Source organism: Chiloscyllium punctatum, chromosome 9, assembly GCF_047496795.1.
Source record: "Chiloscyllium punctatum isolate Juve2018m chromosome 9, sChiPun1.3, whole genome shotgun sequence".
NCBI lineage: Eukaryota > Metazoa > Chordata > Chondrichthyes > Orectolobiformes > Hemiscylliidae > Chiloscyllium > Chiloscyllium punctatum.
Genome location: NC_092747.1, coordinates 38,772,900 through 38,800,531, shown reverse-complemented (window position 1 = coordinate 38,800,531; position 27,632 = coordinate 38,772,900). Strand labels below are relative to the sequence as shown.

The following is a 27,632-nucleotide window of genomic DNA, read 5'->3' as shown; positions in this document are numbered from 1 at the left end:
CCTGGGGAAAGGGACATCTCTAGCCTGAAAAAAAAGCGCTTTGGTTTCCTGTTATTCAGTAAACGTGTATCCATGCTGCTATCACTGCTCCATTTACTCCATGGAATCAAACTTTGTTGACAAGTTTATCACACGTCTTCAACTTTTGCAAATTCAGGTACACATCAACCCTGTCAGTTACCTCATCATAAAAACTCAATCAACAAGTGAGTTAAACACAATTTTTTCCTTAACAAACTCGTGCCATCTTGTCACATTAGAGCAAGCAGCTGTTATTTCAGCCCCAATTTCTTATTGAACAATGACTGTTTGAGATATTTTAGAGGTTACGCAGAAAGTGGAACAAGTTTCCAATGCATCTTAATTATCCAACATAATATCTGGGATCAGGAATGGGCCATATGGGTGCCATCTAGCATTGTTAGTTATTTGTATTTTAGGGAGAACCAAAACCTTGAAAAATGTTATGCTGTCTACGCTCCTGGAGAGTTTACTTTCAGAAATTATGCATACGCCATTTACTGGAGGCATTGATGAATTGCAGACAAACAAATTTGGTAAATAGTATGCAGTGGCATTGAGGACTGCCAACATTGAGTGTTACAAGTGAACAGTCCATACTGTCGAGATTATCTGCAGAGCTGACCAAACTCAGTCCTTACCACTTTTGTGAACTAAATAGAGAGACAACAGATTTCCTCCAACTCAGATAGAATTCTTTGGATAAAGGGAAAATAAAGCCAGTCTGCTTGAAGCATTCCTGATGAAGGGCTTTTGCCCAAATCGTCGATTTTCCTACTCCTCGGATGCTGCCTGATCTGCTGTGCTTTTCCAGCACCACTCTAATCTAGACACTTGAAGCAATCCTGCCTATCCACAACTGTACCTCAGTCACACTTTATATTTAAAAAGCAACATTGCTGCTATTGAATAGAGGCAATAAAATTAGTGAAATAGAATCCAGTTCTGAAGAAAGGTCACTACACTCAAAACATTAACTCTGCTTTCTCTCCATAGATGCTGCTAAATTTGCTAAGTTACACCAGCAATTTCTATTTCAAATCCAACATCCCAGTTCTTTGGTTTATTAAAACAAAGCTAACTTTGGTTAAAAGTAGCTTTGAATCTAAATCAATCAGAAACAATTTAAAACATGGTAACTTACCAATTAAACACACACATGTATTAACAATAAATCCCGATTGTTTGGTAGGAAGACTACTTTCAGGGAATAACAAGGTGTTCAATGAAAATTCTTCACTTCCTGGTAAAACGCCTACTTGAGAGTCACTAGTACTGACTGATTCATTCATATCAGCATCATCAGTTGTGTTTGCCATTTGATATGTTGCACTAGAAAACTGGTCAGGTTGATATCTGCAAAAAAGGAAGGAGCCATTTTAATCATTCCAGAAATCTTGATAATGCAGTAACTAAATACAACACGGTCTTGCTTTACTTTAAAATGGAATGGCAGTGTGTGAAGTGAAAACCTTTACAACTGGTTTCTTCAACAACTTATGAGGAAACACACTGGCCAATAGCACTGAGTTATTAAAATCAGGAAAAGGATGAATTTGGGTTCCTGGGATGTGCCAGAAAGGGGGATTTGAAAAGGCATATGGCAAGGCCACTACAGAGTGCGCAATCTAGAACACCAGGGAAGGTTAGAATCAAGTCTGCAACATCATCATCTCCAGTTAGCCCCGATAACTGAATATCATGCAAAAGCTCATTGCCTGGTCCCATCCAAGAAAAACATGATGATATACTTGAGGGTTTAATCATCCACAGCTTCACAAGCCAACCGGAATCACAGCTTCAAGGACAGTGGAGCTGGGAAAAGATTAAAGGGTTGATACAGGAAACAAAAAAAAAAAAACACGAATTGAGAGTTGACAAAATCATTGGCTCCTGAAAAAACACAAATTACCTGAGCACCAAAACACAAGCAGCCACCAGAGAGTAGGCAAGAAGGGTTCCAATTGACATCAGATCCACAAGGTCCTTGAGGTCAAACAAGAACGCCATGATTGCTGCAGTAACAGAGCAAAGAAACTTTGAATTTCTACAGAACAACAAAAATGTTTTAAAAACACATCAGTACTAACAATAAAATCAGTGTAACATTTCAGTACAACTTAGCTTTCCCGCTGGTGAGTTAACCAGCTGCCAGCTCATTTCAACTGGAATACAACTAGAACAATACCAGTAGGATAAGTAGCAGCTGACTCAAGCTTAGACATATAGCCACATCCAGCTTTTGACTTAGACTATAGACTCAAAGATGTTTATATTGTCAAAATTAAATTCATAGGGAAAATTTTTAGAGGTATAAGAAATAAATTTGCTTTAACAACAGAAAATCAATTTCAAGCCTTTCTGCAGCAAGAATTCTTCTACAATTCAGTATTTGTTCAATTTTTGTTTATAATTGCTTCTTCTTAATTTAGTTCACGCATAGGATATGGGCATTGCTGGCTAGGTCAGTACTGATAGTTAATCACTAACTGCTGTGGAGTAAGCAGTGGTGAACAGTGGTAAGCAGTGGTCATTATTGGCACCAATGACATAGGTAGGAGGAGTGCTGAGGATGTTAGACAGGCTTTTAGGGAGCTAGGTTGGAAGCTCAGAGTTAGAACGAACAGAGTCGTTGTCTCTGGTTTGTTACCCGTGCCACGTAATAGAGAGTCGAGGAATAGGGAGAGAGAGAACAGTTAAATGCATGGCTACAGGGATGGTGCAGGAGGGAGGGATTTCGGTACTTGGATAACTGGGGTTCTTTCTGGGGAAGGTGGGACCTCTATAGACAGGATGGTCTGCACCTGAACCTGAGGGGCACCAGTATCCTTGGGGGGAGGTTTGCTAGTGCTCTTGGGGTGGGTTTAAACTAACTCTGCAGGGGCATGGGAACCCAGACTGTAGCTTTAGGGTGCAGGACCTGGAGTGTAGGGAGGTTAGGAATATGGCATCAATCTTAAAGGAGGGTGCCTGTAAACAGAAGAGTGGCTTGAAGTGTGTATACTTTAATGCCAGAAGTATACGAAATAAGGTAGGTGAACTCGCAGCGTGGGTTGGTACCTGGGACTTCGATGTTGTGGCTATTACAGAGACGTGGCTAGATCAGGGACAGGATTGGCTGTTGCAGGTTCCAGGGTTTAAATGTTTTAGTAGGGTCAGAGGTGGGGGTAAAGAGGGGGGGGTGGGGGGGGGGGGTGTGGCTTTGCTTGTCAAAGATAGTATTACAGCGGTGGAAAGGAAGATGGATGAAGATTTGCCATCTGAGGTAGTTTGGGTTGAGGTTAGGAATAGGAGAGGTGAGGTCACCCTGTTAGGAGTCTTTTACAAGCCTCCTAATAGTCCTAGAATCGTTGAAGAAAGGATTGCGAAGATGATTCAGGAGAAGAGTGACAGTAATAGGGTGATTGTTATGGGAAGACTAACTTTCCTGATATTGATTGGGAAAGCTATAGCTCAAGTTCGTTAGATGGGTCAGTGTTTGTGCAATGTGTGCAGGAGAGTTTCCTGACACAATATGTAGATAAGCCAACAAGAGGTGAGGCCATACTGGATTTGGTTCTGGGTAACGAACCAGGCCAGGTATTAGAACTAGAGGTAGGTGAGCACTTTGGGGACAGTGACCACAATTCGGTGATTTTTAGTCTAGTGATGGAGAGGGATAAGTGTGTACTACAGGGCAAGAGTTATAGCTGGGGGCAGGGAAATTATGATGCGTTGAGGCATGACTTAGGATGTGTGGATTGGAAAAGTAGATTCCAAGGCAAGAGCGTAATTGATATGTGGAACTTGTTCAAGGAGCAACTATTGAGTGTCCTTGATAAGTACGTACCTATCAGGCAGGGAGGAAAGGGTCGTGTGAGGGAGCCGTGGCTTAATAAGGAGTTGGAATCCCTTGTTAAATGGAAGAGGGCGGCCTTTGTAAAGATGAGGCGTGAAGGTTCAATAGGAGCGATTGAGAGTTATAAGGTAGCCCGGAAGGACCTGAAGAGAGAGCTAAGAGCAGCAAGGAGGGGACATGAAAGGTCCTTAGTTGGTAGGATTAGGGAAAACCCTAAGGCTTTCTATAGGTATGTTAGGAATAAAAGAATGACTAGGGAAGGAATAGGTCCAATCAAGGATAGTAATGGGAAGTTGCGTGTGGAGGCTGAAGAGATTGGGGAGGCGCTGAATGAATACTTTTCATCAGTATTCACTCAGGAACAGGACATTGTTGTCGATATGAATACTGAGGCACGAATAAGTAGAATGGATGGCTTTGAGATATGTAGAGAAGAGGTGTTGGAAATTCTGGCAAGGGTGAAAATAGATAAGTCCCCTGGGCCTGATGGCATTTATCCTAGGATTCTCTGGGAAGCAAGGGAGGAGATTGCAGAGCCATTGGCCTTGATTTTTGTGTCCTCTTTGTCGACAGGAGTAGTGCCAGAGGACTGGAGGCTAGCAAACGTGGTTCCCTTGTTCAAGAAGGGGAGTAGGGATAATCCTAGTAACTATAGGCCAGTGAGTCTCACTTCTGTTGTGGGCAAAGTCTTAGAGAGAATTGTAAGGGATAGGATTTATGCACATCTGGATAAGAATGATGTGATCAAGGATAGTCAGCATGGTTTTGTGAAGGGCAGGTCGTGCCTCACAAACCTTATTGAATTCTTTGAGAAGGTGACGAAGGAGGTAGATGAGGGGAAAGCGGTAGATGTGGTATATATGGATTTTAGTAAGGCGTTTGATAAGGTCCCCCATGGTAGGCTACTGCAGAAAATACAGAGATATGGCATTGAGGGTGAGTTGGAGGTTTGGATTAGGAATTGGCTCTCTGGAAGAAGACAGAGGGTAGTAGTTGATGGCAAAGGTTCATCTTGGAGTGCCGTCACTAGCAGTGTTCCGCAAGGATCTGTTTTGGGACCATTGCTGTTTGTCATTTTTATAAATGACCTGGAGGAAGGGTTAGAAGGTTGGGTGAGCAAGTTTGCGGATGATACGAAAGTCGGAGGAGTTGTAGACAGTGAGGAAGGATACGGCAGGTTACAGCGGGATATAGAGAAGCTGCAGAGCTGGGCAGAAAGGTGGCAAATGGAGTTCAATGTTGCTAAGTGTGAAGTGATTCACTTTGGTAAGAGTAATAAAAAGATGGATTACTGGGCTAATGGTAGACTACTTGGTAGTGTGGAAGAGCAGAGGGATCTTGGTGTCCATGTACACAGATCTCTGAAAGTTGCCACCCAGGTAAATAGTGCAGTGAAGAAGGCATATGGCGTACTGGCTTTTATTGGTAGAGGAATTGAGTTCCGGAGTCCTGAGGTCATGCTGCAGTTGTATAAGACTCTGGTGCAGCCGCATCTGGAATATTGTGTGCAGTTTTGGTCGCCATACTATAGGAAGGATGTGGAGGCACTGGAACGGGTGCAGAGGAAGTTTACCAGGATGTTGCCTGATATGGTAGGAAGATCCTATGAGGAAAGGCTGAGGCACTTGGGGTTGTTTTCTTTGGAGAAAAGAAGGTTTAGGGGTGATTTGATAGAGGTGTACAAGATGATTAGGGGGTTAGATAGGGTTGACAGTGAGAACCTTTTTCCACGTATGGAGTCAGCTATTACAAGGGGGCATAGATATAGGACTGATGTTAGGGGTAGGTTCTTCACTCAGCGAGTCGTAAGTTCATGGAATGCCCTGCCAGTAGCAGTAGTGGACTCTCCCTCTTTATGGGTATTTAAGCGGGCAATGGATAGGTATATGGAGGATAGTGGGTTAGTGTAGGTTAGGTGGGCTTTGATCGGCGCAACATCGAGGGCCGAAGGGCCCGTACTGCGCTGTATTCTTCAATGTTCTATGAACTGCTGCAGTCCTTAGAGTGTAGGGAGACCCACATGCTAATAGGGAGGTAAACCCAGGATTTTGACTCAAAGACACTGAAGGAACAGTAATATATTTCCAAGTCAGAGTGGTGGATGGTTTGGAGGGGAACTTGCAGGTGGTGACATGCCCATATATCTGCTGCGCTTGGCCACTTGGATGGTAGTGGTCATGGTTTCAGAAGGTACTGTCTAAGGAACCTTAAATCAATTTCTGTAATGCATCCTGAAAAAAATACACACTAATGCTACTGAGCCTCAGTGGAGGAGGGAGTGGTTGTTGAAGATGGCGGATTGGGTACCAATAAAGCAGACTGCTGTGTTCTGGATGGCGTCAAGCTTCGTATGTGGTTGGAGCTGCACATATCCAGGCAAGTGGGGAATATTCCATTACCTGCCTGACTGTCTTGTACCTGATGGACAGGATTTGGGAAGATGGTGGGGGGGGGGGGGGGGGGGGAAAGGGGGAAAGAGTTACTCACCACAGAATTCAGAACCTTTGACCTGCTCGTGTAGCCACAATAGAAAACCCCCAGGATGCAGATTGTAACAGTGAATGTTGGGGGGTGGGAACTAACAATTACAGCTTCTCTCTTTTTGGAAATGGTCACTGCCTGACACTTGCACATTACTCGCATCTCACTGAAAACTGGACGTCATGCAGGTCTTGCGTTTGGACATGGACTGCTTCAGTACCTGAGGAGTTACGAATGGTGTCGAACACCATGTCATCACAAGCGAGCAGTCCCAGTTCTGCCCTGATGATAGAATGGAGGTCACTGATGAAGTAACCAAAGGTGGCTGGGTCTAGGACACAACTAGAGAGTTTCACAGGCAGTGTTTTAGGCCCATCTATCCTAAGCTACTTTGTCAAATGATGCCACAGCAATTACATCCAGAGGAATTTAACAGCATCAAAAAGTTTGCAACAAGAAATACATACTCACATGTATTTCATTGGACACATTAAAGCATCACACAATTATTTTAGACAACCAAAGCAGCCATTCTGCATTAGCAACATCCTGTAAGCAGTGACGTGAGAAATAACTCTTGTTGATGATGTTGATTAAAAGGAGGAATATTGACTAGGCTACCATGAGAGTTCCCTGCTCTTCAGTGATCAATGCCCTCAACTATTTAGCATCCACCTGGAGCAGTGCAAATTTGGTTCAAGTAGTCCGATGAATGCAGCCCAATTTTCCAAAATGACAAGTCAATCCTGATTTTGAAACAAAAATATTTTTTTAAAAACTGTAGTGCATTCACAAGCACTTTTTAACTGGTCAGAATAAAAAGAAACAAGAGAAGACCCCTTCTCCATTTGATACGACTGCAGATGATCTGGGACGTCAGCCCCACTTTTCCACTTGCTCCCTATATCCAACGTGTCCCTAAGAGATCTAAAAGTTGCCTGCTCCAACATTAAATACAAAAAACTTGAACCAATTCATTAGCAGCAGCATTTTCAAAAATGCCACCATGTTTTGGCAGGCGACTTGCACTAATACATATAATACAGGGAGAACATTTGTTGTTTTCTGAAAGATTGCTGCATTTTTATAAACCTGCTTTAAGACGGACATGATGCACTGGCCTCCAAAATAAATTACTGGCAACTAAATTCAGCCTTGAGCCTGTCATAGTTTCAGTGCAGACTTTAGCTGATCAGGACAATTTTACCACCAGCTACTGGTAGTAGAGTGACCAACTTAGAAATTCAATGTTCCAATTAGTAACTAGAGAGGTGTTAACCATACTTGTGTAATCGCCCACAGTACAACTGGTTCTGCCTCTTTCGAAAGGAGGCTACTTCATGGCAAGAAATTCCTGTGGGAGGTGGAACTCGGAAAATATACATGTGTGAAGTATGCTACTCTTGAGAAGTTGTATTTCTAAAGTCTGTTAAGCTGATGCTCACAAAAACGTTAGATATGCAACCAGAGTGCAAGGTTAGAGGCTCAGTAGGTTGAGAAGCACACTTCAGCCCAGGCCTTACAGCTTATAATGGGACAGCTTACCAGAAAGACACCCAGCTGTAATAGTGGAAACTATTGGAACTTTTCTCTCACTCACTCCAGACAGAAATCTGAATAGTAGACCATCCCGTGCCATAGCAAACACGATTCTTGGCAATGGAAACATTGAACCCAAAAGGCTGTAAGGGAGAAACCAATTACATGATTCATGTGGTTGTGATTAGACAGAGAAAGTAAACATATTGATACCAAAATGTGATTAACTGGCCTTAAACATCATTGAACCACATCTGATTGCTTCTTCTCAACAACATTAAACTACTTTTGAATTTAAACCCTCGCTCATTCAAAAGGGACTCCAGGTTAGAAAGTGTCCTTGCGACTGGCACAGAGCTGGGCACGTGGTGAAAACAGGAGCTCACACACATAGTTAAGACAGTTTTGCAACATTGCAGTTCTGCCACGGAAAGATGTCATACAGCATCTGGTATTTCTGCAGAGTGGGTACAAGGAAATTTAAAAGGCAACGATGGCTGCAACAACTCTACCAATTGGCTCCAAGGCTGTATCAGCGGAGGTCAGAATACAATGCTCCTCATTCTATTCGAATAATAGCTCGAGCTAATGACAAAAAGAAGAGACAGACAAATAACTGGGCTACATATCTTAAAATCAAAACTTACCACTTTATATTAAAAAAAGGAAAAAAGTTGAAAAGCAAAAGCTTGAGCATGTGCCAGTACTGAGAAGCTGCATTTGTAGCACTCAAAGGACTGAAGGAAATAAAGAAAAGCATTTTGCAAATAGAAACTTAAAAGCTAGAGAAGCAAGTTCGAAAATCTTGATTTAAGTCAGAGGCCAGATGGCAACACATTTGGTAGAATACGTTTACTGCCCCTGCTATTTCTTTTTGTAGGTGACTGCTCCTTACCTGCTACAACCCCTGAGACCACTGTAGCAATAAGTGGTGTTTTAGTCTTTTCGTTGATTCTGGCCAACACTCTAAACAGCAGTCCGTCCTCTGCCATAGCATAAATTACTCGTGGCATTGGAAATATGGAACCCAGAAGACTAACAGAAAAAAGTCCATCCCACATTAGTATTGGGCAGTCAAAGCCACAAAACAGTTAATTGAAACAACAAAGCCACAAAACAGCCAAAGTCTTATTAAACTTACTCACTGCCTTTAATAATGTGAATACTTTTTAAAATCACTTCAATATTGTCAAACATGCAGAGAAGTATCATCACTAGTCAAAAATCAGAGAAAGACTTGCCCTTTGTCTCTTCAGAAAGTAACAAAGATGAAAAATTGTTTGCAAATTATAAAACTGTTACATTTAAACAAGTACAATCCTTCCTTGAAATAGAATATGATGTTCAGAGACTGGATGCAACATTCTTTTGCTCACTTGCACTGCATTTTTAACATTTCCTGTGTGCAACTCAGCAATAAAAAGAGCTGTGCAGGGCAGCACGGTGGCACAGTGGTTAGCACTGTTGCCTCACAGCGCCAGAGACCTGGGTTCAATTCCCGACTCAGGCGACTGACTGTGTGGAATTTGCACGTTCTCCCCGTGTCTGCGTGGGTTTCCTCCCACAGTCCAAAGATGTGCAGGTCAGGTGAATCGGCCATGCTAAATTGCCCGTAGTGTTAGGTAAGGGATAAATGTAGGGTATGGGTGGGTTGCGCTTCGGCGGGTCGGTGTGGACTAGTTGGGCCGAAGGGCCTGTTTCCACACTGTAATCTAATCTAATCTAAACTCCTGGGCTGCTGCATAACTGTGCAATTAGACAAAACAATGGCTGGAAGTGTTGGAGGGTCCTTTGTCTTAATCAGCAAGCATTTACAAATCAAACACAATAATCTGAAATCCAAATCATTTTTTGGCAACCTCCAATTCAATGCATAGAATTTGAGGATGGTTTCCCAATTTGATATAGGCAATGGAGACTGTCAAACTTGTGGGACATCTCAGGTGCCCCATGGGCTCAATATCCCACTATATTTTGCCGGTTAGCTCAAATCTCCAATTTTTCCAAATATGACATTTGTGCTGGAAGAACTTTTAATTTGATTTTCAGTTCAAAGCTTATGCAAATTTCTGTCTGTGCCCATCATATGGCTTTTATACACTTTCTTCAAAATTTTCTCATATGTCTCAAAAACATGGGTTTCTGTGCTGTGTTTCAGAGAGCTGTCACTTAATACTGAGTCACAGTGATGTGAATGAGCAGTGCTTCAAGCAGAGAGCCTTATAGTCACACAGCTTGGAAACATTCACTCCAACTCGTCCATGCCAACCACTATTCCCAGACTAAACTAGCCCCACTTGCCTACATTTGGCCCATATCCCTCTAAACATTCCCTATTCGTGTAAGTGCCCAAACCTCTTTTAAATACTATAACTGTACCTGCATCCACCACTTCCACTGGCAGTTCATTTCACATACCCTCTGAAAAAAAAAAGTCCCTCATTTTAAAAATATGAACTCCCCCAACCTTAGAAAAAAGACCATTGCTTTATCTATGCCCCTCTTCAGAGTGGCACAGTGGTTAGCACTGCTGCCTCACAGTGCCAGAGACCCAGGTTCAATTCCCACCTCAGGCGACTGTCTGTGTGGAGTTTGCACATTCTCCTCGTGTCTGCGTGGGGTTTCCTCCAGGTGCTCTGGTTTCCTCCCACAGTCCAAAAAAAACAATGTGCGGGTTAGGTGAATTGGCCATGCTAAATTGCCCGTAATGTTAGGTGAAGGGGTAAATGTAGGGGAATGGGTCTGGGTGGGTTGCGTTTCAGCAGGTCGGTGTGGATTTGTTGGGCCGAAGGGCCTGTTTCCACACTAAGTAATCTAATCTAATTCATTTTATATCCCTCTAAGGTCGCCCCTCAACCTCCAGCCTCTCTTTATAACACAAACTTTCCATACCTGGCAACATCCTTATAAATTGTTTCTGAACCCTCTCCAATTTAATAACCTACTTTCTATATCAGAGTAACCATAACCATATACTGTACTCCTAAAGTGACCTCACCAACATCCTGCACAGCCTTAACAGGACATCCCAACTCCTATACTCAATGCTCTGGACAATGAAGATGACCGAGCCAAGTACTTTCTTGACCTCCCTGTATGGGAAGCAACATTTGAAAGAACTATGTATCTGAACCCCTAGGTCTCTCTGTTCAATAACACCATCAACTCAAAGTCCTGCCCTTGTTTGGAACTCGAGCGTACGCACACTGAATTGGGCAAATAGTGAAGGAATTCAGTCCTTGTCAAAAATATCAGAGCCACACTTACATTCTGTATGGAGACTACAAGTAGAGGGCATAAGCTTAGGGTGAGGGGTGAAAGATTTAAGAGGTTGGTGCATGTATGGAGCGAGCTGCCAGAGGAAGTGGTCAAGGCTGGGACAATTACAACAACATTTAAAAGGCATCTGGATGGGTATATGAATAGGAAGGGTTTACAGGGATATGGGGCAAGTGCTGACAAATGGGACTTGATTAGTTCTGGATATCTGGTTGGCATGGACAGAGTTGGATTGAAGGGTCTGTTTCCATGCTCATCTCTACGACTTCACGAAAAAAGATCTGTAACAGTAAGATGTAGGTTTGTTCCTTGCTCCTTCGGAGTCTAATTCTACAGATGTAAAACAATTAAACTACTAGAAATCTGAAGAGCTCAATTTCATTGCTCAAACTGCAATTTACCAAACGATTGCAAGTACTTTTTGTTGAGTGTTCCCTATACAGTTCAAAAAGTCACTATTTGAAGATAAATGGTGCACACAAAAGCATAGCTGTAGTGGGTGGAGGTATACAAGTGGAGTGGAGTTCAAGCCATCAATCCTACTGTGCACCATAATACATTACAGTGCAAGTTCAGCTGATTCAAATTTAAAAAAAAGAGATGGGGTGAAGACCCAATCAACCATCCTCTAAGAGAAAGAACCGGAAACTGTATCACACACCCTAAGAAACCAAGGCTCTAATAGAATGTGGGACAAAGCAACAACACTTCACCAGAGGCTCACTGATGACGTTCCCTAGCATGGTGACGAAACATCTGGAAACAAACCTTCCAGCTCAGCGAGCAAACTCACATCCAGAATTATCACAAGATGTAAGAAGGCAAAAGCAGAGAAGCAGGAGGACATTATTCATGGTTTTGCTTTAAAACAGTGCTGGGACAAAATTGATCTTTTGCGAGGAAAAGGGCAATCTCTAATAAAGAACATAGTGCAAATCCAATATTAAACAGATCAATTCACTTTGAGCATTGAGGTCTCATGGCTCCTCCCAAAAAAGAAGTCACCATTTGGGTCAGTGAACGGGCACCTATTTCAATATGAATATTTGGTCAGCTGGGCAAGAATGGAGCAATAGCAGTTATAAAATTGTTACCACATTTCTGAGCATCCTGTTTTCAACCCAACCCCTCCGACTGCTGCTTTGCCCAGGACAATTATATTTATAAATGACAGTCAGGATACTTGTCTAAACACTGGAGAATGAGAACGATGTGTACACAGCCCTTTGTAGCTCATCTCATGGACAGTATTACACTTTACATCCACAATTAACCAAAAGGGCAGGTTTTGGGAAGATTGCTCATTGATTAAGTTACTCATGTCTCTACTTGCAACACCAAATGGTTTAAGTAAATTCTTGTTACACAAATCTGTAGCAATATTATGCATGCACTTGACACAAGGTCAGGCCAATTTAATTATTATTTGATTATCTGAGACATTCAGCTGGAACACAGCTATGAGGCGGTTCCATCAGATCCCACCACCCCATACTATGTCAGCTTCCACTGCACAATTAAGGAGAAGGTGCCACAGGCGACTGTCTGTGTGGAGTTTGCACGTTCTCCCCGTGTGCGTGGGTTTCCTCTGGGTGCTCCGGTTTCCTCCCACAGTCTAAAGATGTGCAGGTAAGGTGAATTGGCCATGCTAAATTGCCCATAGTATTAGGTAAGGGGTAAATGTAGGGGCATGGGTGGGTTGCGCTTCGGCAGGTCAGTGTGGACTTGTTGGGCCAAAGGGCCTGTTTCCACACTGTAATCTAATCTAATCTAAAAAAAAAAATAAGGGGACAAATTCACACTCCACTATGGTCCACAACCAAAGACAGATGAGCACGACATTTGTAAAGCAATGCGCAAAATTGATGTGATGCTGTTATTACGTGTAATGTAGCAGCAGCATCTTCAAAAGGTATTTTATTAGATCTCAGACGTAACACTAAGAGGGTGTCTAGCTCTCCAGCAACAAATGGCCTCCTCACAGAAAGATCTTCGGAGCAAGTGGCCAACAAACATGTAACTCCTGGAATTGGCCTGGATAATTGAAATATGTCTCAGGGTGATATTATAGCTGTTACAGCCAGCAATCCCATTCAAATTAACACAGATGTTACTCTCCAGCCATCATGTGTATGGGACTGTGCCATTATAGGGCAATTACAGTTCCAGTGTAAAAAAAGAGAGAGACAGACAGACAGACAGAACGAACAAAAGAACAAGAGAGAGCACGAGAGGAAGAAAGGAGAGCGAGCAAGCGAAAGAACGAGTGAACAAACGAAAGGAGAGTGCAAGCGAAAGAGAGGGAGAGAAAACGAAAGGAAGAGCGAGATGTTGGGTGACATCCATTCTTGAGGGAGACACTAACATAACAGGGACTGTCCAGCTCAGTTGGGGAAACAAGTTAAATAAATACTCCCATCATATCCATTAACACCCCTGTTGAAATTGCCCCCAATTGCATGTGAACTACACTGACCTTTGCTCTATGATTACTGATGCGTACTCCAAGTGTAGCTACACACCAGGAACTTTGGAAACACTGGTAAACTTCACCTCAAGTGACTATTCTTCATGTTTCATGCTGGAATGTGGAGGTGAGGTACAAGGAGAGGACGCCTCAATCCCATGAAAGAGCTTAGCTTTGTTTTGTGCTGATTTCAGCTCTGCGTCCTCCAAATCCAGCATTAAGCATGACTGAACATTCATCAACCAACCAAAAGTGCACTTTCTAAATAATGAAACAGAAAACAAAAGCTCATTTGTGTATGTTAATGAAATGCATCTGTTAATGTAATGGCCCTGTGGCATTACAAACAATTCAACTGATTTCAGAATTTAACTGCTTCAGTGTTAATCGAACATAAAACTTAACCAGCTGGTTTAGATTCTAGAATCTATAAAAGGAGGACAGGAGAGAGACAGCCAAAGAAAGAGATTTCTTCTTCTTGCTCATGTGTACAACGTATAAATTATTCTTCCATTAAAAATGGCACATGCATTTGAAGAAAAATACTAATGCCTGGTTCCGAAGAAGAACCGTGCAATACCTAGTGGACAGAGCACAGAGAGATCCAACAGCCACGGCGTATCTCGCCCCATCCCATCCGACATAGTTAAAGGCAACTGGTAGTGGGCTATTCTTGTCCAATAAATAATATGGCATCATCAACGTAAGGGCAGCGGACACTCCAAAATAGGCAACGAAACAGATCAAAAGGGAAGCAACAATTCCAATTGGAATGGCTCGCTGAGGATTTTTCACTTCCTCTCCTGAAAAACATACAGGCATAAGAATTCATAACATGATGTCACATTACACATGGTCCTCATTAAAATCAGCTCAGCACCCACATTCAAAAGATCAAGCAACCTGACTTAACAGTATAGTTTTTGTGGCACTACCTAGTTTCCACTTGCTTCCTGACACTACTGACTTACCCTGGGATACATTGAGCTGCCTCTTGCGGTTTACCAAGTGGTCATTCTTCATGAGTGGTCCATGATTGCAAGTCTTGACAGTTAGTCAATTGCAGCAGAATATCGTAGTTAAACCTGATCCTACGCTGACCTGACGTCCATGTAGACTTGCCAGCAGGCATTATTTGACATTAAAACACAAATGTGATATTATTTAACAATATTTGAAAACATTCTGTAGAATACCAACTTTCGTGAAAGTGTTGAGGAATACTTGACATAGAACATAGAAATTTTGATTGACAAAGCATGTCCTTTTGTCCTATCAAGCAGATTGTAATTTACACAACTCGTTGACTCACTCAGACATTATGGCAAAAGGAGAAGCCATTCAGCCAAGTGAGTACATGCCAGCTCTCTGTCAAGCAACCCAAATCAATCCAATTTCCATTGGTCTATCCCTGTGGGCCTCCAAGTTTATTTCCCTCAAGTGCTGATTCAATTGCCTGCCACATTACTGCTTCCAATTCTCTCTTCAGCAGCAAGTTCCAGCTAATCATCAGCACTCACTGCCTATAGAGATTCGTCCTCAAATCCCTCATGTCATGTTTCCAAACCTTCAACCTTGGAGGCCCTTAATTCTATAACATCAGCTAATACCTGATCAAACTGCCCGCTTAAATTTTATGTCATTGTTCTCCCATTGCTTGTCCCCAACCACATTCAATTCCGAATTCAAGAGTTGCATCCTAGTCTGGTGTTTCTACAATTTAAATTTCTTTCAATCCTGATCAAACTTGTAAATCAGAAACAGTTGTCACCCCAAGGTCAAATCCCGAGGCAACCATTCAGACCATCCCCAATAACACACACACACACACAATTCTGCAGAAACTCAGCTGCATGTGTCAATAGAGCTATATCAGACTCGAAACAATCAATATTTCTGTCTCACAGAGATGCTGCAGAATTCTCTGGGATGCGTTTTTATTCGTGTACAAGCTCAGACCTGATGTAACATTATACACTTCAAGGAGTTTTAGACAAATGAGCCAATATTTTCCCCATTCCAATGGCCCTGAAGCTCTGTGCTGTGTGTTGAAATATCCAGCATTTCTGTGACTAAGTTTAAAATCAGAACAGATTGAGAAAATGAAAACTTTCCCATGTGGATCATACAGGAAATCAATTTTGACAGTCCTCATTTGGTTACAAAGGAGCACAGACGTACAAGACAAAACTGTCTTTTTCCTATATTCTCACTGGTGGACATTTTATGTGGGATATGGGAAAGTTGCCACATTGTTAATATACAGGGCTGCTGGACAGAGTACACAGTGAGCATTTCACTGCATCTGACCTTGGAGTTCAGAGAACCGCTTGAAATGAGAAGACTTCCATGTTGTAGAATGAGCATCATTCCTGTTGGTAAGCTCAAAAAATGCAATTAGAGTACAGAATACACCCAGATGGACCACTGGACCACTAAGTAGATGCAATAGAGGACAGATTTTCAAATGAGGAGATTCCTAATTGCACATTCCTAGAGTAACCATAATTCTGAATTCCTCTCATGCTGCTGCTTTTCTGAGGTTCTCCCTGCAGGTTCTAAATTTCCTGTAAATAGTTCGCTGTTTCATTCGGCAGCTGCCACTGTCCTTCAGAAGCTTGAACTTTGTTCAATTTGGACTGCCAAAATTTGACAATAGTTTGCCAGTCTGAAGAATGTACTGTAGGTTATCAGTATTAATAAGACAACATACAAAACAAGTAAGTTTGATATGTGCAAGATAGCCTATCAAAGTCAACACACCATTGATTTAAATAAGCTAAACAAACATGTGCCATCAAATTGCGACTGAACCAAAGATTCTATAGAGTTTCTCTTGTCCTCTTAAAAATCATGAATATAATTTTTGGATGAGGTGTATGGAATTTTCAATTATTTCACCTGATTTTTTTTTTCAAAAAAAGGTTTCCTACTATTGTAAATGGCACTGGCATTTTGCAGTCGGAAAGCATTTTAGGTTTAGCACGACATTACAAAATGACGACTGGCCAACGTCCTCCCAGATGGCTCCTTTTCGGACTACTGTTCGCTTGGAAACACATTGCTGGAGATTTCATGCATTAGCTCTGTTGCTCTGTCAGATATTCAATAGATTACAGAGCTTCTATTTAAATCAAGCCAGTGCTGCTAGGCCAAATAATAAGACATTCCCCCAGCTATAACTTGCTGCTTCACCAGGCAACACCCAGCATGGTGCATGGTTTTCAACATTGTAGTCAGTCATCACCAAACGTTAGACGCTTCTCTATCAAATCAGCTGTAGGGAATACAGGCGAATAGTTTCTGTTCCCATGATTATGACATTTGCAACTGGTTAAAACAACATGCAATGATTAAGCTGACTTTCAATGTGGGGAATCCCACAGCCAAAACATTTTCCTCACCTGTGGTGGCAATACAGTCAAATCCTACAAAGGCATAGAAGCAAGTGGCTGCGCCTGAAAGCACTCCTGTGAAACCATAGGGCATGAATCCCCCAGAGCCATAATTCCAGTTAGATACTTGTGTGTGACTACAGGGGAAAAAAAAAGACATTGTGAATAAGTAACCAGGAATCTTGGTTAAACGGTCACCCGAATCTTCTCATGCCAAGTTGAGCAACACAGCATTGCATAAATTGAGCCCAACATATATGGGCGGCATGGTGGCTCAATGGTTAATATGCTGCCTCACAGAACCAGGAACTTTGGTTTGATTCCAGCATTGGGCGACTGTCTGTGTGGAGTTTGCACATTCTCCCAATGTCTCCGGGGTTTTCTCCAGGTGCTCCGGTTTCCTCCCACAATCCAAAGATGTGCACGTTAGGTGAACTGCCCATGCCAAATTGCCCATACTTTCAGGGGTGTGTAGGTTAGGTGCATTAGTCAGGGGCAAGTATAAGGTAGGGGAATGGGTCTGGGTGGGTCACTCTTCGGAGAGTCAGTGTGGACTTGTTGGGTCAAACAGCCTGTTTCAACACTGCAGAGATTCCAATTCTAATATCCCAAATGCCCCTTGCAACAAGATTGCGCACACTCTCAGTTCCCCCAAGAGAATCGCCCAACCCTGTTGAGTCACAGAGCTGTACAACAGAGAAACAGACCTTTCCATCTAACTCATCTATGCTGACCAACTATCCTAAATTAATCTATCCCATTTGCAAGCACTTAGTCCCAATCACTCTAAACTCTAATTCATATGCCCATACAGATGCATTTTAAATGTTGTAATTGTACCAACATCCATCACTTCGTCTGGCAGCTCATCCCACACACGCACCACCCTCTGCATCAAAAAGTTGCCCCTTTAGGTCCCTTTTAAATCCTTCCACATATTTAACTTAAACTCCATCTACCACTCTTCAGCCCACTGACCCATCTAATCAAGGTGCGACTATAATCTGAGGTAACCTCCTTCGCTGCCCACTCCACGTCAAATTTTGGTGTCATCTGCAACTTACTAACTACACTTCCTATGTTCACATCCAAATCATTTGTATAAGATGACAAAAAAAAAGCAGTGGACACAGCACCGATCCTTGTGACACACCACTGCTCACGGGCCTCCAGTCTGCAAAAACAACCCTCCACCACCTTCCCTGCCCTCCGTCTTCAAGCCAGTTCTCTCTGTATTCCATGTGATTTAACCTAATTAACCAGTCTACCATGAGGAACCTTGTTGAACGCCTTACTGAATTCCATACAGACCATCCTTAAGCTACATTTAAGTGAAGGTTATTGATTGATATATACATGGACAGATCTATGGTGACACTTACTGACAAAGGAGCAGAGTTGAATCAGGAGGAGTATACCTGTCATGTTTCACTCCATGAGTAATACTTTTCCAAGTGAGGATTGTTACTTCAGCAAATCGATTATCAGAAAAAACAACAACTTTCTTCATTCTTTTGATCCATCAACTGTTTCCCTGCTCTCGCCACCCTGCAGCTCTTAATTTTCTGGATATTGTATCCCAAATGTAATCAACATTTTCATTTAACTAAGTTGACCAAAAAAAAAGGTCTGAACGTTATTAATAGTATTATTTCACGTAACCCAGCTTTACTATCTGTTCTGTTTAAATAACAAAAAAATTACTAATATAGTTTCTCTCTAATTTCCTTCATTATATTATTGTCACTTATAGTTCTGTATTCTGACTGATTATAGATCTTTTTCTCCACTAAATTTTCTATAGCCTTTCTGATTTTGATTATCTACATTTTTATCTGCGCTAAGTTCTGTCATATTCCTGCTCAACCTTTGCAGTTTTTAAACGCCCTCTTTTTTGACTCCTCCCCTCAGTCACTCGACCGAAGGTCAGCTCCTGTGCTGTATGGTTCTTGGAAAGTTCTATGCTGCCAGTCACTCCTACTGATAAGAAAGACAGGAAAGATATCACCATCCCCAACGGGTCATCGTGAAAGTCGGTATCTCTGGACTCACTTTTCCAAGTCAGAACCATTTGTCCCGTTAATCAGGGCATCTTCGGAGAGCTGCCAGTTCTTGAGTGTCCCTTTCACAAAGCCAGAGACCATGACAAAACACAGCACAAGCACATTGATGCATGTGAAGATTTTGTTCACCAATGCTGACTCCTTCACACCGAAAGACAATAAACCTGAATAAATAAAAAGATGGTCATCAGAAACAAACCTCAAATTTTTTCAAATCTCTGGTTATTTTATTACAAAGCATTCCATACTCATGGCTGAAATTAATCTGTAAAAGGTTTTTCTGTGCTTGCCTATTGACAGAACGTTACTTAGTAGAGGCACAAAGTGAGAAAGTTTTGCTGAGCCTGTTTAATATGATCAGACCTTACTGTGACTAATGGTTTCCAACTGTGGCTATCAGAAGCGTGAGAAAGCTTTCTAGACAAACCAAAGGAGGTTCTGTAGATTAGCATTACAAGGAAACGAAGGTTGTTGTCTTTACAGCCAAGAGGATTTGATGATGATGTATAACATGATGAAAAGTTAGACAGAATAAATAGAATCATGTTCAATAGCTGAAGAATAAATAGATGACCCAGATGTAATTACAATTAAACTGATTAGCATAAGCACCAAGAAGAAAAAACTCTTTACACAAAGAATGGTTGGGCTTCGGAATACAGCCCTCCCTCGGAGACAGTAAGGATTGCAGATCCTGACAAAGGGTTTTGGCCTGAAACATTAACGTTCCTGCTCCTCAGATACTGTCTGACCTGCTGTGCTCTTCCAGCTTCCATCTTTTGACTCAGACTCCTCCCTACTCTGTGACCAACACAGATTCAAATGCAAACAGTATAAACATTTGGGACAGATAACAAAAGGAAAGAACAAATGCGGGGGTGGGAGGGGGAGAGAGGGGGTGGGAGGGGGAGAAGAGAGGGGGGGGGGGGGGAGAAGAGAGGGGGGGGGGGGGGGGAGAAGAGAGGGGGGAGAGGGGGGGAAGAGGGGGGGAGAGAGGGGGGGGAGAGGGGGGGAGAGAGGGGGGGGGGAGAGGGGGGGGGGAGAGGGGGGGGGAGAGGGGGGGGGGAGAGGGAAGAGAGAGACAACTAATCAAATTTCTCTTTGAATGCACTGGCAGAGTTTCAATGGGCTGACTTCCTTCAGTGTTGTACTACATGGCATCGCCAAAGCCCTTAACTGAAGCTGATGAAGAAAGGCTGGGAGCATCCGGGGATAAGGAGCCGGAAAGTAAGTAAAACACCAAGGCCCAGAACCTTTTCTCCTCGTCCTGCTTGGTTTGGTCTGAACAATTAGCCTACAATTTGAAAACAGACTCAATGCCATCACTCTTAAGTAACAGCAGCAAAAAAACACAACGTAGGATGATGCAAGCAGAAAGCGAACTGAGAAACAGCTGCCAAGATACTATGTATAGCAGAATGGAGCAATCATTAATCAGAAAGATCAAGTGCACTGCTGAAAAGGCAGTGATGGGACACCAATGCTGCAGAGAAGATCATGCCGAATATAAATAACTATTGCTACATTAACAAACCTATCTACCCGAAAGATACCTCAATCATATAGCTGCACGACAAGCCAACAATCCCCCTTCAACAATGCGTTTAAGTATAAATGTAACTATATCAATACAGGAAAACTTTAGACAGGCACACTAAAACATGCAGCTAGTTCACACTACACCAATTTTCCCTCAGTTGCACTGATCTTCAGGAATATAGAACAAAAACAAACCAGTTATGCAGCTACCAATAACAAAAATATTCACCTGTGGGACAAAGCAGCAAAATACAGAAGAGGAGGGCATAGTGGAAACGGGAAACAAGAAATGGCTACATAAATTTTAATTAAATGGTAGTATTATTATAGTTATGAGAGATTAAAATTACAGACAAGTTTATTCTGGATTTTATTGAGTGAATATCAGCATCTTTTTGTACTGTATGTAATCTAATTAGAAAGAACATGGTTTGGCAGCCAACCATCAAATTTACCTGTCAACACGGCAGTCAGAGTCTGGAATTCTAAAAGTCAGAATTGTGAAGTTGAAGGTGTATACTGTACCTTTAAGACAGACTGAATGCTATTCTGAACTGACAGCATACAAGCATCTGTGTGTATGACTAGATGGCAGTTTCAGATTGTACTGGAAAATTGAAAATATGTAACATTTGGCTGTGAAATGGATTCCTGAGTTGGTTGCTATTTTGACAATTCGAATTTAACCAGTTTAAATTATGCCCCAGGATACTAAAATCCAAATAGAGTTTGAATTTGTTGTTTTGCCAACATCAAACCAATGAGACAATTCGATATTGGGAATGCAAAAATGCAGACATTTCGAAAATTGCAGAGAGCAACTGACATCAAGAGAGATCTAAGAAATTAGGAAATCAAAAAAGGTATCTTTTAATATGAAGCATATTTGCAGTAAAAAGATAAATGACAACTCAGGGAGATCTTCAGCTGGAAGAAGACAGATATTGAAGATGACAGCGGTTGTGTGGTTTTGAAACAAAATTGATGTAATTTTAATAAATGTCTTATTGGAACAGCATACTGTGTAGAGTTGGAGGTAGGTAATAAGCACTTAAGGGAAAGGGAAGCTTAGAGTGGTGAACAGTTATTGTTTAATATTCAGTTTTAGAGTTAAAGATAAATTGATATTATTTTCCTTAAATAATGGAATTTGGGAGTTCTCTCTGTCAATCATATTTTATCAGATTACGAGAGGTGGTGAGCTTTTCTGGGTGTTTGGTTTAATTAACAGAGGGGTTCACCTCTGTGTCGTAACAGAATGCAGCAACTAACTGCCACAAGAAAGGCAGCGCTGGTCACCTTCCCCAACTGTGAGGGACCTCTCAGAACGGTAGCTCTACACCATGTTTCTGATAGAGATCAACTGGAATCTCAGGTCAAAGTCCCAGCTTTTTTTGTGGAAAAACAACAGCAGAGATGGAAACTCAGTGATTGCCACTCCTTGGCAAATCCAGCCTAATATTCTAACCCCACTCTAACAAATGAAATATAATATTACGCCTTTCAATGCAGTCTGTACAAGCTTCAATGTCTTCTCACCTATGGATCAATTTCCTTACTGCCCTGTTCAAAATAATTCCCTAACCATTCCTTCCAACCCTTTCAATCCTCAGTTCCACTCTCCCCTTGCTCTGGTGAGAAAGCACATATAAACCAGCATGGCAATAGGCTGCAGCTCAGACTCCTGTACAACATGCAAACGTCTATAGGAACCGTCACCATAGTAAAAATGTTCAAAAAGTGTTTCTGGTTTTATCTAAAATTAAGAATTCTGAATGCAGCATGTGTACACAATAATTGTGACTTTGAGTTACTGAAAGCTGGGGCTTGTTTGGCCATTAATGGAAATGTTTGGAACAGGAACTGTGAGCCATTAAGCCTGCCCAATCAGCCACCATGACAATTATTGATCTTCAACTCTTAATCCAATTTCTAAGCTGGACCCTATAGCTCCCCAAGATCAAACGTATCTGAGGAATGTGATACACAACCAAGTCTGATGTGTGTACTGGAGGCAGCATTTCTTAGGTATCAAGCCTTTAAATGATAAAAAGGGTGAGGAGGCTTTTGTCCCTCAAGGAAAAGTCCTCTCTGAGCTGCGGGATAATGGGATGGAATAGGGTCCACCACACTGTACTACAGGAGCCCTGGACAAAGGGAAACCAGGATAACCCAAACCATCAGGACATCGGAGGTTTACAGGGGCTGCCACTGAGGGTGGGGGACACATTGCAGACAGGGTGGACACACAGATGGAGGCAACAGAACAGGGGACGCTGGAGTAGGCACTGTGCCAGTAGTAGGTACATGATCCCCTTTCACTCAAGGATCAAACCTACTGTACTTCAGGTTGGACACAGCTCTTTCACGCCATATGTTAAATGAACATGGCAGTGTGACGAGACCTGTAGGTGGGCATTAAGTGCCCATTTAAAGGTCTCAATCAGTCCACAGGCAGCTACCTCCCTTGCAGGAGTAAAACTGTAGTGGGAAAGGGCTGGGGATGGCACCCAATGTTACAGATCCACCCACCTACTCTCCAGCCCAACAATGGCCTGTAAAATCTAACTGCATGTTTTATTATCTATTACATATACACATTTAAAGACACTTGTGCTGGGAACTGGTTTGGTTGTCTGTCTCCAGTAATAAAGGATCTGATAAGTGATCAGAGGTGACTCTTGCCAATCTAGATTGCTCCTATGTGGAAGAGAATTCCAGCTCACTTTTCATAACTGCCACCAATCTTGAAGTAACACATGATAATACTCAGTTATTTTAAAGGCACCATAATTCTTAGTTAATTTTGGATTTGGATTAAGAAAGGTACATGGTTAGCATTGTTGCCTCATAGCACCAGGGTCCCAGGTTAGATTCCAGTCTCGGGTGACCGTCTGTGTGGATTTTACATATTCTCCTCGTGTCTGCGTAGGTTTCCTCCAGGTGCTCCAGATTCCTCCCCCAGTCCAAAGATGTGCAAGTCAGGTGAATTGGCCATGTTAAATCGCCCATATTGTTAGGTACATTAGTCAGAGGGAAATGGGTCTGGGTAGGTTACTCTTCAGAGGGTCAGTGTGGACTAGTTGGGCTGAAGGGCCTGTTCCCACACTGTAGGGAATCTAATATAGCCGACAGTAGCTTCCACATATATAATGAGGTCTAATTTGAGGTTGTACATTTGGTGGACCCAGTGAAAAGACATGGGCCAGGAAGGCACAACAGGATCCCGATGTTGGTCTCAGTAGAACAGCCCAGACTACAGATATCCAGGTAGTGTTGGTCAATGTCATTGTCTGCAATGTGCAGAAACTGGTTTTCTGAGGTCTAGTGGAACTGAGTACTCTCTTCATCTCCACCTTGTAAACAAGGCACTTTGAGAATCCCTTAGCAAGTTGGGGTTGGTGAGAATCCTAGATGACTGTGACGGCACAGACACCCAGTTGAGGTATACACATATTCCACAAACATCAGCAATGGACAGCCCTAAAAAGATACAATCCTGGTCCATCTGCTGATATCATAATGACAGACTTTTGAGGGGGCCACAGTGTAGAATCATTGATGTCAGAGGTTTGGCTCAATCAACTGCCCATTGATATGAGCTCTGGCCTCCATCTCAAACACTGAAAATAAGAACAGTATAATTATATATTTTTTAAAAAAATAAATAAAAAATCGGCTTTACATTTGCCTGTTAACTTTGTAGCTTGCATGTTAACTTTGTCAGAACAGGTACTCAAACAATTGGCATCAAGACCAAAACAAAGGAAAATTACAAATTGTCAAAAAAACATGGAGGGAGTCCAAGCAAAAGTTACAACTAACAATGTAGATTGTTATCTTCCTTATGACCCACCTAACCCCAACCAGCCACAGAAAGTGTCAATTAAACACTAATGTAATAAAAACAGCAAAACAAAAAAATCAGACCCCTAATTAAACCATCATTCGAGATGCGTTGATGGTAGCTCAGTCAGTACAATTAAAACAATGTAATAACAGATTTGTAAAATAAAAGTGTACATGCCTGTTAGTAGTAAAATTATAAATACAGCAAAGATATCTGGATACTCTGCCAGTATACCAGGAGCATTCATTGCCATATAGTGACGGCAAAACACCTCAATGCGTTTCTTGATAAGCTCATCAAATGTAGCACTCCACGCTCTTGCGACACTTGAAGTTCCTGTATAATGAGACAGGAAAGTTATTAAATGCTGCCAAATATCACATTAAGTTCAAATGAACAGATAGTCTTCATAGAAACGGGCATTAGGTAAATGGACTAAGTGACAGATTTAAATTTCTCAACTGTACATCTTGCACAGCATTTCTGTTCATTAAACCTATTTGCTTTCTTCATTCTGCAGCCAAAATGCAATCATTTATACGATATTTCAGAGAAAGTAAGCATTTTTCTACTTCAAATAAGCTGACTCCCAAAATATATTACTTCCTCTCAAGACAATTGTTGTTTCTAAGTGCTCTAAGATTTTTAAACAAAACATTCTGCAACATAAGACTAGTACCAGCAATTGTTGTACAGTACGAGTACAACATATCATTCCACTTCAATCTAGTTGCACAACAGACAAAAGCAGATTGTTTTAGTTTCCCATTATACTTAACATTTTAACACATCCACATGACTTATATTTTTAAAAAAAAAAGGATACCAAGAAACCTTATCTTTGAGAACCAAAAATTAGTAGGAGAGTCTGATTTTATACAGATGGTCTTACAATTAACAATGATATTTCAGAAAGAAAGAAATCATTAATGCTTGGAAAACAAGAACATCAAGGACTAGACATAAACAATATTGACAAAGTATGACAAAGGAGTGTATACAGTTCAGATGTTATAATAGGCTCAATAAAAAAAAATTCTGAATTTATTTTATATTAAAAACTCTCGAGTCTCGCCCCACATTCTAATGTGGGGCTCACGGGGCAATTTCAACTTAATTGTGCGACTTACTAAACTTTATAGCATTCTATTTAACCACTGGGGGTTGGGGGGGGGGGGGGGGGCGGGGGTCAACCAACTGATTTAGCCCTCGTCAGGAAAATCTGGATGCGATTCCTAACTTTGTACATGAAGATGCACTGCAGTACAAATCACTCTTTCAAGAGCAATGGGAACTTTGCTAAGATGGTCTCAAGGTAAGTGTACCAAGATCCCTCAAAACATAAATAGGACAAAAAAAAATTAGAGCTGGAACAGCAGATTGCTAAATTTTCCAAAACTGAAAAGCTTGCTAAATTCATCAAGAAACAGAATGTTGGACATCACGCAGGTTAGTGTGCTACATCTTCGATGTCCCAATCTGATATTCAGCTCCTTTACAGGACTAATCACTGAATTGTGACAAAAAGCCAAGACTCGCCTCAGATTTCCCATCCTACGTCTAAATGAACTGATGATAAACTGTATCACCTCAACAGTGGAGATGAGGGAACTGATCCAGTACAACGCTGGGATCTTTGTACCATGTAAACGATCTAAGGGGTTCACTACACTTCTTTGGTCACAAAGGCAGTACAGTGCAAACATTAGACCCTAATCCAACACTAAATATATCATCACTGGTCATTCAATAATTTCTACAGCAAGATAGCACTTACCAATTACATATGAAAGGATTAGATTCCAGCCGGTGATGAAGGCCCATAGCTCCCCAACTGTAACATAACTGTATAGGTAAGCAGAGCCGGTCTTAGGGACTCTAGCACCAAACTCTGCATAACAGAGGCCTGCAAGCACAGAGGCCAAAGCCGCAATCAAGAAAGAGATAACAATAGCGGGGCCAGCATTCTCTCGGGCTACAGCTCCAGCCAATACATAGACACCGGCTCCAAGGGTACTGCCAACGCCAAGGGCAACCAAGTCCACTGTAGACAAACATCGAGCGAGTCTGGTTTCTTCACAGGTGCAGTCCACATATTTACGGCGAACCAGCTGACGCCCAAAATAAATAAGCCGTTTACAATCCATCTTGCTGAAAAACTTTGCTACACGAGCCTAATCTAGAATGGAGAGAAATACACCGATGAGAACAAACTTCCTTTGGTCATTCAAGGTACAGTTGCTTTACATATTTCATTCATAACCAAGACTGAAGGGGGCATTTAAGCTATTAATGGAGATGCAGCATGGCGAAACAACATACTGCACATTTGGAGAAACAAATCAACAATAAACACACTGAGCTGTGACAAGACCCAATCCCAATCTTACCTTAAATCATTTTGACTGCAAGATTTTTTTTCTTCAAAATTATGTTACCTTGAACTTATCAGAAAGCAGACTAAACAATCCAATTAATAAATCAACCCCATTAGCTTCATTAGTAACATTGTGAAGATTCTACCGTCTGATATGTTTAAATTGGAGCATTTTAAAATATTTATTCTCGATTTAAAACAGATACATTTTACTGGTCTTTTGAAGACCAACAGATTGCAACAAATGGATATTTAACTGCTCAACTTCGAGCCAGAAAGCAATTGGTGTGTAATATATCAGCCAAAAGGAATGTACAGAACAGTGTTTGATTACACTTCACCTTTCACCATTCTATGTTTCAAAGACCCCCAAGTGGCTCTTCATCAAATAGACATGGTACTAGTAGCTTTACAGAATAACTCCTTAGCAGACCAGTTCTTAAAACCAACACGTTCTGGTGTGGAATATTGGAGCACCTACTCTCATTGACATTATACCCTCCAAACAACAAGATGGTGTGGTACGCTGCCCACTGCTCCATCATCTTTGTGCTAGCAGCAGTTTGATCCAACCAGCAGAATCAATTGCTTAAAAGTAGACTGGCCCTGACAACTGTAACAGCTAGGAAAAAGAGGTAACGTGAGTCGGAGAAAAAGGATTTGGGCTTCTTATTGGGCATTGGGTAGAAGGCAATAACCAGATCCATTCTGTCCCACTGGGGTGAATGTCCTGTATCTGGAGACATCAGAGGAGAACCTTGTCACTGGGCAAATCAGAAGCAT

The 27,632-nt window shown here is 41.8% G+C and overlaps 1 protein-coding gene across 3 annotated transcripts in view; it reads right to left on the bottom strand.

Moving 5' to 3' along the window:
- The window catches only part of LOC140481307 (high affinity cationic amino acid transporter 1-like), a 76,499-nt gene that overhangs the window by 12,119 nt on the left and 36,748 nt on the right, over positions 1 to 27,632 (bottom strand). For 2 of the 3 annotated variants that reach the window (XM_072577278.1, XM_072577277.1), the window contains 8 exons: positions 26,250 to 26,651; positions 24,650 to 24,808; positions 19,073 to 19,247; positions 17,030 to 17,157; positions 14,206 to 14,428; positions 8,775 to 8,914; positions 1,934 to 2,036; positions 1,166 to 1,377 (listed from right to left, as the gene is read on the bottom strand). In XM_072577278.1, coding sequence (XP_072433379.1) covers positions 1,166 to 1,377; positions 1,934 to 2,036; positions 8,775 to 8,914; positions 14,206 to 14,428; positions 17,030 to 17,157; positions 19,073 to 19,247; positions 24,650 to 24,808; positions 26,250 to 26,619 — 1,510 coding nt within the window. In that variant the 5' untranslated portion in view covers positions 26,620 to 26,651. Of the gene's footprint in view, positions 1 to 1,165; positions 1,378 to 1,933; positions 2,037 to 7,885; positions 8,023 to 8,774; positions 8,915 to 14,205; positions 14,429 to 17,029; positions 17,158 to 19,072; positions 19,248 to 24,649; positions 24,809 to 26,249; positions 26,652 to 27,632 lie in introns of all 3 variants that reach the window. The other variant, XM_072577279.1, reaches the window with a different exon arrangement.